We start from the raw sequence: 12,443 nt of genomic DNA, 5'->3' as shown, positions 1-12,443 counted from the left end.
CAACTCTTCCACTGTGTACATTTTAGACTGCCCAGGCAAGGAAAGCAACTGCTAGCTTAACCAGTAGATACTCAACCACCACCTCAGAGGATCCAGGTCAGCCCAGGAAGAAAGCCCCTGAATTCTAGGTCCATTAAGGGCATTGCTGGTTGTGCAAACTGGAATGGGATCTTAAGAAAGCTCCTGGGGAGAGCAGGCTGAGGACACAGGTTGCTGCCCAGAGACTTTGGGGCAGTGTAGATTAGTTCTGTTGTTGGGACAAGACTTACACAAATCGCAACAGAGGCAGGACTCCTGCTGGCCTCTGCCTTAGCCTTCCACAGCATTTGCACATGTGCAGTGCCCACTGCTGAAAAAGGCAGAGGTGAGCTAACCCAGCTCCTCAGGAAGACACTGTCAAAGTGAGGTAGGTGCCCTCCACATGGGAGTGGGAGGGTAAGCAACAGAGCAGGACTATGGAAGTGGCTAGGAGCTGCAGCCTCAAACCCTGCCTTCCCTTTGAAGGGACACACTCAGTTCCCTGCACTTGGTACACAGCCTGAAGTTTAGCAAGTGCTACCCTAGCAGCCAGATACACATGTGCCAAGCAGGGGCAACAGCATCACAAACCCCAGCCTCAGCTCCTGCTCCAGGGCCTTTCATTAAAGGGTAGGGGCTACGCTGCAACTGGTCTGAGTAGTTCTCCGAGAGAGAGCAGGGCCAAGCACAGCAGTGTTTTGAATGCAGCACTCAGCCTCCACAGAGCACTGCTCTCCACGACTCCCCCCCACACCTGCCATCACTCCCTTTGGGTGCTGCAGGGACCCTGGGCACCACCCCAGTGGGAAATACTGGGGCCCAGTCTCCCCACACTGTGTAGAGCTGGCACAGACAAGGCAGCCGCTCTGTGTAAACCGCATTCTCTATTTGATACTTTAATTTCAGTAGAACAAAAAACCAAACGGCCGACAAAATACAACATCCTACCCTAGGATGCAGGCAGCTGCCAGGGGGTTGGGTATTGGGCTCCCTGCTGTGCTTGGGGGGGAGGGGGCACGGACCCTCAAGCTCAGTGCTCACCCCAGCTGGGGCAGGGTGGGTGCTTGGTGCCCAGGAGCAGCACAAGACCCCCCCATGGGGGAAAAATCAGAACCCATCAGCACAACCTGCCGCCCCAAGCAGCTGGTTCAACACAAGCAGAAAGACAGATGGACCAGACAGGGCTGGGACCCTGCAGCCCTACCCCCTACTGACAGGGGGAAACAAGTGGGGAAACACAACACTAGGGGAGCCGAGAAGTCAGTAGCAGTTGTAGAGGCCAGGCCCTGCCCCTTCCAAGCAGAGATGATGCAGGGAGCTAAGATTGGAGAGGGAATGGCCCCCTTTAGTCCACCTCCTCCATGCGGGATGCATCTTCCTCTCCCTCTAGTGGGGGTATCTCATCAGGGACAGCAACGCTGGGCTCCTCTGCAATCACCTCATCCTCATCGATACCTGGGGAGGGAGGGAGATGTGCAGGCTGGTTACTTTGAGGGCCACCCCCAGGATCACACACACAGCACAGCAAGGGGACCTCCAGAGAGGATGGGGCAGCCACAAGAGCAACATGGTCTGAGTGGAGGAACAGGCCCCTACTTCTCAGCAAAAGGGCAGTAAGCCAAGAGTGCAGCTAGGCCAGGGCCCTCTCCTGGAGGACTGGGCAAAACATTTCCAGCCCATCGAGTTGCAGCAGAAAACCAGCTTTCTATCAATGCTCTTTCGTGCATGCCAAAAGCATGTCTGCTTTCCCTGGAAAAACGCACACTGCCTGTCAATAAGCCATGGCCTGAAAACCACCCTTCAGTTCAGAGATGCTGCCGTGGTGCCTCCTGCTCCCATTCTCCTCCATGGGCCAAACTCGCCAAGGGATTACATTCCCCATGATGCACCACAGCAGCTAATGGGAGAGCGATGCATTGTGGGAGATGTAGTGAAACCCACAGAGACAAATGGAGGCATGACATACAAACTACAAACTCCAAGAGGCCCTGGTGGCAGCATTGCTGAATCAGAAGTTACCATGGAACGTTTTGGGTTTTCAATTTCTTGCTGAAGAGTCAGTTTTCCACTTGAAAAAAAAAAGCCCATTTTCAAACCAGTTTTCCACTCACATGCTGCCAACACCTGCCACTGGCCTTCCACACACTGGCTAATGCACAGGCCCTACCATGCTGATTAGGTTGCATGCCACTCTAGCTTGCACATTTTACACCCTCCTGTCATGACTTAAGACTAGGATATGATTCATGCCAGAAAACAGTGCCTCCTGCTGGCTGTTCCCTCCACTGCACTTCCTGTGTGAGCCAGGTCAGTAAAGCTCGCCTTGGGACCACTCCTTCCATAAACTGAGAAAAGGATAAGCCAGGACTGAGGAGTCAGAGCTCCTTCTAGTGGCCAGCATGAGTGTCCTTGGAGCAGGATAAGTGTTATTACCACTCGTTCCCAAGGAGGCCTGCTCTGTGCTAAAGCCAAAGACAAGCTCAACTGGCTAACATGCCCCTGACTTCTAGCTTTCAGGATAAGCCACCATGAACAGGTCTCTGGATCCCAGACACTGAAGAGCTGGAAAAAGCTCCTTCCCCAGTGTCTACCATCAAATGCCAACTCTTTGTGATTCCCAGTCAACTGGGGCACTTACCCAAGCCGAGCTTGATCATCCTGTAGATGCGGTTGGAGTGGGTCTGGGGATCTTCCAGGGAGAAGCCAGAGGAGAGCAGGGCTGTCTCAAAGAGCAGCACCACCAGGTCCTTGACAGCTTTGTCGTTCTTATCAGCCTCAGCCTTCTGGCGCAGGGTCTCCACGATGGGGTGGTCAGGGTTGATCTCCAGGTGCTTCTTGGCCATCATGTAGCCCATTGTGGAGTTGTCCCGCAGCGCTTGGGCCTTCATGATACGCTCCATGTTGGCCGTCCAGCCATAGGTGCTGGTGACGATGCAGCATGGCGATGAGACCAGCCGATTCGAGATAGTCACCTGCAGAGGGACCCCAGGGTTAACAGGCCAGACAAAAAATAGCAGGGTCTAGTGCTTCTGACTGGGTCTGGTCACAGCAGATGCAGGGACTCCAGCCCTTATGTCATGCTCAGCAGGAGACACCCACAAATGGCGGAGGAGCCACAGGCAGTGGAGACCTGGCTGCAGGGAAGGGCACAGATGCTCTCCACAGCACAGCACCTTCCCTCTGGCTTGGCCACATCGTCACCACCATATCCAGAGGACAGACAGCCCCGAAGCAAATAGGGATCTCTCAGCCAGCTTCAGGAACACTGCCTGGAACAGCTCCAGCAGCTCAGCCAACCCCTTGTACCCAGTACACATTCCCAAAGCACTACCCCTACAATCAAAGTTTTGGGTCAGTGCCCCTCACCTGCAGCCCAAAAGCTTAGAGCAAGATGCTGCAGTGCATGCTGGGACTTGTAGTCTCCTTCAGCTGATCCTCTGCTGGAGACAAGGGAGGCCAGAGGCCATGCACTAAGCCAGGGTCCAATCCTTGTCTGCATTCAGTGAGGCCCCACTCTCCTTCCCCATTGAGCCAGGACTTGGCCCTGGGCTGGGATCCTCACCCCACCCCTAGTTACCTTCTCAACCTTCTTATCCAGGATCTCCTTCATGAGCTTGCAGAGGTTCTCAAACTTCGCTTTGCTTTCCTCCATCTTCTTCTTCTCGTCCTCATCCTCGGGCAGCTCCAGCCCCTCCTTGGTGACTGACACCAGGCTCTTGCCATCAAACTCCTTGAGCTGTTGCACACAGTATTCGTCGATGGGCTCCGTCATGTACACCACCTCGAAGCCGCGCTTCCGCACCCGCTCCACAAAGGCGGAGTTAGCCACCTGCTCCTTACTCTCACCTGTGCTGGGGGAAACAAGCGGTCACCAGGGCTCGGAGCTGGCTACACTCTGGGGTCTCCAGCAGTCCCCTGGTAGGGACTGGCTAGACTTCGGCTGAGACATGGCCCCTGCGAGGCTGATGTTGAAGACCTCTTACAAGGGTCTACAGGCCCCACGGTGCCAGGGATAGGGCCTAGCCATTCCCTTAGAGAAATGAGACCACAAAACTTGCATACCCAGCTCCCAGCCAAGGATCCCAAAGCACCTGATTAACAAGAGCCTCTCTCTAGGAAGTAGAGTTTTGGGGAGGAGACTCCCCCTTTCCATACAAGCCCACCTGCCAGGGGAACTCCCCGTGTCACACCAGCGACCAGAGGAGCCAGGCAGTAACTCGGCAGAAGAGTCCATTCTGGGGTGACAGGAGGGGCCCGCACAGGAATCTAACCCTCTTGGTGTTGCATTAGCTACACCAAATCTAGCAGGCTGAGGAGATCCCCATTCTGAGGGACAGTCTCTGCCTGGGTGATGGGGGAGGAGGGAGGTTTCGCCCCCCCGGCCAGCAGCCCTCACCTGTGATGTAGTAGATGCTTTTCTGAGTCTCCTTCATGCGGGACACGTACTCAGAGAGGGAGGCCACCTCGTCGCCAGACTGTGACGTGTGGTAGCGTAGCAGCTCCGACAGGCGCTTCCGGTTGGTTGAGTCCTCGTGGATCCCAAGCTGGGGGCAGAGGAGGTGATTTATATGCAGGCTCCAGTAAGTGGCTCACTAACACTCTCCTGCCCTCAGGAGCTGGGAAATCTAGCTCCTCCCTGCAAACACCCCACCCACACCCAAGGGCTGAGGTTGGGAGCAGATGCAGTTAGGGAGGCATTTCCATTCAAGCACCCTGGGGCACACCTGCCCTTCTTGGTTGCTAAGACAACAGATTGTTTGGCCCCTCCGCTCCAGAGCCCAGCCAGGAAGAGCAGGTTTGAGCCTTGAGCCCAACCCAGAGAAGTCACCATCTTGGAACAGATCATAGACTAGTTCTGGATCCTCAAGTGCCTGCCTGTGGAGCATGTTGAGGCAGAGCAGCGTCCCCTTTGCCCCCAGGTGCTGGGCTAGCTGGCTGTCTCTCACCTTGAGGTTCTTGGAGAAGGCTTCATAGAATTTCTTGTAGCTTTCCTTGTCCTCTGTCAGCTCAGAGAAGAGCTCCAGGCACTTCTTGACAATGTTCTTGCGGATAACCTTGAGGATCTTGCTCTGCTGCAGCATCTCCCGGGAGATGTTCAAAGGCAGGTCCTCAGAGTCCACCACACCCCGGATGAAATCTGAGGGGAGGAAAGAAGCCAAGGACCAGGGAGGGTGATCAGTACAGCCAGGCTAAGAACTCCATACACCCATCCCCCATGCACGAGAACAGAAGTGCCAAGCAGGAAAAGCCCAAGCTCCAGGCTGCGTCAGGAGACCTGAACCTCTGCATCCCTCCCAGCAGTGCCGCAAGACTGTATGATGTACTGGGGTGGTGCAATGGGGAGGAAGCAACTAACATAGCTGGGAGGATACTAGAAGCCGGAGACCTTTAGCTGTTTAGAGAGGGAGCTCTGCACAAGGGTGGGGTGCTACACAGAGGGCTCTTACTCAGGTACTCTGGGATGAGCTCATCACAGCTGTCCATAATGAAGACACGCCTCACATACAGCTTGATGTTGTTCTTTTTCTTCTTGTTCTCAAAGAGGTCAAAGGGGGCACGACGTGGGATGAAGAGCAGAGCTCGGAACTCCAGCTGCCCCTCCACAGAGAAGTGCTGCAGGTTGGGAGACACGGGGGGTCAGATGAACAGAGCTCCCAGGACTTCATTCCTCTAACCCTCCCCGGGGGAGAGCCCTTCCCTTTGGCCCGGCTGCAGGAGCACCCAAAGGGCCTTGGGTAGGGGGACTGAATGGCTACCTTAGAGCCAACTGCACAATGCATCAGACAGACAAGCGGGACAGCAAGTCTCCCAGCACCCTGACTCTGCACTCCCCTTCTTCCCCACTGTGCCAACATCTCCGCCTCCAGCAAATGCTGGGCAGGATCTAAGGCCTCCAAAGCAGCAGCTCCTGTCCCCATTCGCTCATGCCAGAGAGTGGCAGCCAGGGCCTCAGGAGAACCCTGCACACATGGATGAAGCAGGGGATTGGGAGTGAGGGTCACCCTGACCAAAGGGCCAGCAAACCTGCACCACACCCAGGTGGGAGGCTCCATGCCCAGGACCAGCAATGACAAGTCAAATGGGCTCAGCCCAGCTATTTGCTTCCCCTGATAGGGGAACCAGCTGCAGTTCAGTCACTTCTCACTGGGTCTAAAGGAGCATTTTGGGGCCCCCCAACTTCCTATACTAAAGCCCACCCCTGTGATGAAGAAATGTGGACCTGTGCACTAATCCATCTTGCTTTGAGGTAAAGGGAACCTTGGCCTCTACCAGTGTGCCCAGCCCGGCCTCTACACTCACCTTGACAGCCAGGTGGTCCTCCCAGTCATTGGTGAGGCTCTTGTAAAACTCTCCGTACTCCTCCTGGGTGATGTCATCAGGATTGCGGGTCCAGATAGGCTTGGTCTTGTTCAGCTCCTCCTGGTCGATGTATTTCTCCTTGATCTTCTTGGTCTTCTTCTTCTTGCCCTTACCACCCTCTTCTTCCTCCTCATCTGAGCCCACGTCCTCGATCTTGGGCTTCTCCTCATCCTTGGGGGCTGTATCCTCATCCTCCTTCTCCCCCTTCTCTTCCTCTGCCTCATCGTCACTGATTTCCTTTTCCCGCTCCTTCTCCAGCTGTAGGGAGAGGAGCAAAAGAGGGTCATGGCCAAGGCACCTACCTTACTCAGGGCCTCCTATGCACAAGAGATAAAGGGCAGCGACAGAGACACAGTTGCCCCAGGAGAGATGGGAGTTTCAGTCTGCTGGGTTCCATGCAAAGGCTAAACACTGCAGTGATGCACTGCAGGTATAGCACTGGTTCAAATTTCTCACGTGCTTTCCAGTGGCTGGGCCAACAAAGAGACTAAAGAATCTATGGCTACCACCAGCTGGTGAGACCCCCCATTGCTCCTGCAATAGAGAACAATGTAGGTGAAGACAGAGTGCTGGGGTCCAGCCTCAGTCCCTCACCTGGCAGTTTAGGCAATGGCCCAAGGTGCTGGCACAGATTTAGGGATGCGAGTCTGACTACGCAGTACACCCTTTCGGTGACCCCACTCCCTAGCAACAGTGAACTAATTCCTACCCTCGTACCATTCTGCTGGCCAATTCCTGCAGCAGCAGGATGAATGCACAGCCCTTGCCTCCAGACCCTGGTAAAGCCCATCACGGTCTCTTACACGCACACCTGTGTGCAGCTTGGGAAGACTCAAGGTGGAATGTACCATCCTCTCCCCATTCTCAGCTTGGGCTTCCCCCCATGCTCCATCTGGCCTTCCCATGGGTCCCACCATCTCTCACATACGTACATAAAGGGTGATGGGGTAGCCGATGAACTGGGAGTGCTTCTTCACCACCTCCTTGACCCGCCGCTCCTCAAGGTACTCTGTCTGATCCTCCTTCAAGTACAGGATCACCTTGGTGCCACGCCCAATGGGCTCACCTAAGACATCAGGAGAGAGGCAGTGGCATTACTGTCTACAGGTACTGGACAGACAGTGGCATTACTGCCTACAGGTACTCTGCAGATCTCATGTCAATGTCAGGTGCAGCCCACAGCTAAACTAAGGGGAGGATCATCACAGTGTTTCTAATAGGAACCAAGGTCAGACACCCCATCCATAAGCAGGGAGGGAAGATCCACAGCTATCACTGGCCCTGCACCAGGGTTACACCATGGATTTGGTTAGCACTGAGGGGTGCTTTCTCCCCCAGCTTTCTCCACAGATTAGACCTGGGACCTAACCCAAGCTGACTGATCACTCAGGCTTCACACATGACCCCATGAGCCTGGACCCTCTCTCACTGATTTAAGCTTCCCCACCAGGTGGCAGCTACAGACTGCAACACCTTATCCAGCCATACCATCTTGTCACCAGCCACCTCAAACCCCTTTAGGGGCCCCATGGCAGACAGGGTGGGAGGGGGTGACTAACTTCACATAGATCCCTCTCTCTGGGACCCCTTGGCATACAGAGGGGAGGGGAGTGGCTAATTCCCTGCAGACCCCATTACCACAGTCCGCACCATGATCGGCTTTGACAGTGAAGGAGCCCCCAGCTGATGACTCCCAGGCATACTGCTCGTCATCATTGTGCTTGGAAATGACCACGACCTTCTCAGCCACCAGGTAGGCAGAGTAGAAGCCCACGCCAAACTGCCCAATCATGGAGATATCAGCACCCGCCTGCAAGGGGAAAGAGAATGGGTGAGAAAAGCAAGACACCAGAGACAGGTAATGTCTGAGACGCAACCAGGTGTGTCCCAATAGCAGGGAGCTGGGCCAACACACAGAGATAAAGCCACAAATACAGACAGGGATAGGGCAGGGCACAGTCACCTCCTCTCTGTGCAGGAGGGACCGGGGAACACATGAACAAGCCAAAAGCACTGCTGGCTGCTCCCTGGGAGGACACAGGCCCAGAAAGGGGTCATCTCTTAGCCAAGTACTGAGTGTTGAAGTTGCAAGGCTCTGCAGAGGACATGAGCCCGGTAGCTGGCCAGGCTCACAAGGGGTCCAAGCGCTCTAGAGCCCAGGCTGAAGGCCACTCACCTGCAGGGCTTCCATGAAGGCTTTGGTACCAGATTTGGCAATAGTGCCCAAGTTGTTGATGAGGTCGGCCTTTGTCATGCCGATACCTGTGTCCACCAAGGTAAGGGTGCGGTCCCGGGGGTTAGGGATGATGTCAATTTTTAGCTCCTTGCCACTGTCCAGCTTTGAGGGATCTGTCAGGCTCTCATAACGGATCTTGTCCAGGGCCTAGGGGAGGACAGAGACCGTTAGCAAGGCCCACCCACCATTCACCGGCTCCATGGATCCTGTACTCTCCCTGCTCTGGGCAGGAAGGCCCATGGACTCTCGAGATAGCATCACCAAGACACAGATCTGCCACAAAAGCTCTGGCTTCACTCAAACCCCTCCAGAGGGCAAAACAAGAGGCCCTTCTTAAGAGAGGCACCACGGCTACCCCATCAGAGCAGCATGCAGGACAAAGAGACAGGCTCATTCATCCACCACATGCACAGGAAGAGAGAATGCCTGGAAACAAACAGGAGACACCAAATGCCAACTCCATGCCAGCTCCTTGAAGAGCAGCAGAAATGAAACTAGGAGATAGGGGCCACTGCCGGCAGGGCTGCACCACCGAGTTCCGCTCGTGCCAGGACCTACGGGCATACTGAATTACTACTCCAGCGAGACCGGGGGGGTGGGAGGGAGAAGAGGGAGATTATTTAGGGCTCTCCAACCCTTTCCTAAGGGCAGGTGACCACCAGCCCATCTGGCATTAACCAGCCCCCTCGTTGGCCATCTTAGGACAAAGGCAGGGAAACAGACCCCCCCCCCAGGGATGGGTCCTCTAGGGCAGGGCCGAGGCACCTTACAAGGCCCTTCCATCACTAGCCAGGCTCCTTTAAGGGCCTCAGCAGATCAGAGAAAATCAATGGTTGCCCTAGTAACAGGGGCGGGCAGTGCCCGCTGTACCCAGCGGCAGCACTGCAGAGCCCCGCACTCCCGCTGGGGGCGGGCGGCCCCCCTCCCCGCCCCGCAAGCTCACATCGGAGGCGTTGGAGATGATCTCCCGCAGGAAGATCTCCTTGTTGGAGTAGAAGGTGTTGATGATCAGGGACATGAGCTGGGCGATCTCTGCCTGGAAGGCGAAAGTCTCCACTTCCTCCTCCCCATGCTGCACTCCTTCAGGCATCTGCAAAACAAGCCCCGGGCTCAGAGCACCTGCCTGGCGCCCCCCACCCCGCCCGCGCCCGCCTCCGCCTCCCGCGGGCCTGCTCCCCGCCGCGGGACGGGCACCCGCCGGGGCGGCACGGGAGAGGCGGGGCCGCCGCCCGCTGGGCGACCAGGGCCCCGCTCCCCACCCCAGGCCGGCGGGGCCGGGCCGCGTCCAAGGCCCAGCGGGGCCTCCAGCCCTAGAGGCGGGGGCCGGGCGCTCCCGCAGTCGAACCCGCCGGGCCCCCACCCCGAGGCGCCCCGCTCAACATGGCAGCGCCCAGCGGAGCCACGTGCGCCCCCCGCTCCCGCCCCGGCGCCCCCCGCCCGGAGCGCGGCGCCCCCCGCCCGGCCCGGGGCCGAGCCCCGCCGGCCCGCTCGCCCGCCCGCGCCGGGCCAGGCCCCCGGCCGCCCTTACCGCGATGGGTGGCGGGAGATCGGGCAGAAGCGGGCTCGGACCCTAGTGCGGGGACTGCGGCGCGGCCGGGAGAGAGAGAAACCGGGGCCGCCTCCGCCCGCCCTATATAGGGGCTGAGCCCGGCCCGGCCCCCGTCTCCCTCCGCCTTAAAAGGGCCGGGCTGGCTCGGCAAGACTGGGGATTATTACGGATTCTGGTATTTTGTCTCCGTGCAGCAGCCCTTTTCCAGCCAGACACATATGCCCCGGTTCCCCCTCTCACCCCAATACTCGGGAAGCTCCTTATATCCCCTACTCTGTCACCCCAGTACTTGTAAGTCTGCCTGGTCGTCCAACTCCTGACACCCCAATTCCCCACTCACCCCACTATCCAGGAATTCCTGTGCCCTATCCCCCTGATGCCTCAAATCTCTCAAGGGATTCTTCCTGGCACCCCGCCTCCCCTCTGTTCTTGGGGGCCAATTCCCTTGTAACTCAAAACCCTAGGAACCCCTTAACACATCAGCAACTCCACTCCAAGTACCATCCTCTGTGTTTCCCTGGCTTCCACCATCTCTTCTCATACCGCTGCATCCCCTCTTCTGCTTCTGCCCATGGTCCCAACCTCCCTGATCTGTAATTTTCAAGAAGACTAGAAAAAAGTTGACTGCCAACATTTAAGAAGGTTAAACTGAATGACGGGCATGTAGACAAGGCCTCAGTCCCACATGACATTTTGATTAAAAAAATGTAGCATTGTCACCCCAGTACTTGTCAAAAACCAAAGTGACCCATATTAAATGGATTAAAAAATGATTAACTAACGGATTGCAAAGAGTAATTGTAAATGGAGAAGGATGTTTACAAATTGGAAAGCGTTCAGCAGAAAGCAACAAGAACGACTCAAGGTCTTGAAAGCATGCCTGAAAGTGAGAGAACTTGCTCATGGTCTACATTCAAGTACCTACATGGGGAAGAGATTCCTGATAGTAGCTGCCTCTTGAATCTCGCAGGAAAAGTCATAACAAGATCCAGTGGTTGGAGCTGAAGCTCAATGAAGTCAAATTCAGACTAGCAATGAGGTGCAAATTTTGAACAGTGAGGGTAATTAACCATTGGGAGGAAAAAACTTACCTAGGAATGTGGAGGATTCTCCATCCCCTGCAGTTTTTACAGGCAGACTGTCTGTCTGTCTGTCTGTCTGTCTAGAAGGTATATTCTAGCTCAACCAGAAGTGAGGGACTTGCTGGAGGAATCAGTAGGTGAGGTTCTAATGCCTGTGTTACAAAGGAGGTCAGAGGAGATGACCACAGTGGTCCTTTCTGGCCTTAAAATCTATGAAGCTTTGGAGGCACCTACTGAGCTTGCTCCATGGACTCCCACCTGGCACCTGTGAAATCCTGGAGCACTTGTCCCAAAAGAGCTTGGATGGACCCCACTAGAAGAATGTCCCATGTTCTCTCCCTCCCCTGCCCTTTGCAGCTCTCAGGACGAGTTTCACTACATGATGAGTTCCATGGGGTAGAGAAAGGCACAGAGTTACACCACGGATCAAATTGCCCCATCATGTTTTGGGGTGGGAGCTGGCACACTCCCTGCTTGTGTTGAGGGGTAGTACATAGGCCTCTGCACAGTTTTTGCCTTGCGGTAATCGTATTGGCTTAGAAACCAACAGAGTTAAATCAGTGCAACCCTGCTAGTGTGGACACAGGTATAACAGTAGAAGCAGCATAAAAAGCCTTCTTGGGGTGCAAATGCCCTTGGCTGCTTCACTGAAGGGCCTTATGGTCAGGTGTGCAAGCTCACAGTTATGTGTGGAAAGCAGGTGGGTATTATCTTCTTGCTCCCCTGGTGAGAAGCAGTTCAATTATCCAGCAGGAGCTGGCGCAAGGTGGGGGGCAGATTTCAAATGGGGGAAGCCCTGGGAAATGCCTATTGCTCTCAGCACCTCAGTTCCTAGATGCTGCCTTGGGGACCGTCTACGCATAGGCTTTTGCACCGATATAAGTAACTACATCAATGTAGCTACATCAGGGCAAATCTCTCATGTAAATGCATTTAAACCACTGTAATTCATGCTCAAACTGGGGCCTGGTCTACACTAAAACGTTAGGTTGCCCCAGGTATGTTGCTTAGGAGGGTGAAAAATCCATCCCCCTGAGCGACTTAGTTAAGCCGACCTAACCCCCAGTGTAGACAGGGCCAGAATTCTTCCATCACCCTAGCTACCGCCTCTTGGGGATGTGGGTTTTCTATACCGATGGGAGAACCCCGCTGTAGCGTTTCAAGGATAGCTGAGCCCTGGTTCACTATAATCTGGTAA

The 12,443-nt window shown here is 55.4% G+C and overlaps 1 protein-coding gene across 1 annotated transcript; it reads right to left on the bottom strand.

Annotated features, from left to right (window-relative positions):
* Positions 1-898: 898 nt before the first annotated feature.
* On the bottom strand, positions 899-10,256 carry HSP90AB1 (heat shock protein 90 alpha family class B member 1). The gene is made up of 12 exons (XM_077813589.1): positions 10,143-10,256; positions 9,558-9,704; positions 8,555-8,761; positions 8,029-8,188; positions 7,311-7,444; positions 6,319-6,636; positions 5,466-5,631; positions 4,965-5,155; positions 4,415-4,562; positions 3,596-3,864; positions 2,657-2,990; positions 899-1,473 (listed from the first exon to the last, which is right to left on the bottom strand). The coding sequence occupies exons 2-12, from the start codon at positions 9,702-9,704 to the stop codon at positions 1,364-1,366; spliced, it is 2,184 nt and encodes a 727-aa protein (XP_077669715.1). The 5' UTR covers positions 10,143-10,256; the 3' UTR covers positions 899-1,363.
* Positions 10,257-12,443: the final 2,187 nt, after the last annotated feature.

Source organism: Eretmochelys imbricata, chromosome 3 (genome assembly GCF_965152235.1).
Source record: "Eretmochelys imbricata isolate rEreImb1 chromosome 3, rEreImb1.hap1, whole genome shotgun sequence".
In the NCBI taxonomy this organism is placed as follows: Eukaryota; Metazoa; Chordata; order Testudines; family Cheloniidae; genus Eretmochelys; species Eretmochelys imbricata.
The sequence above is the reverse complement of the archived record's forward strand: the minus strand, read 5'-3'. Positions and strand labels throughout refer to the sequence as shown.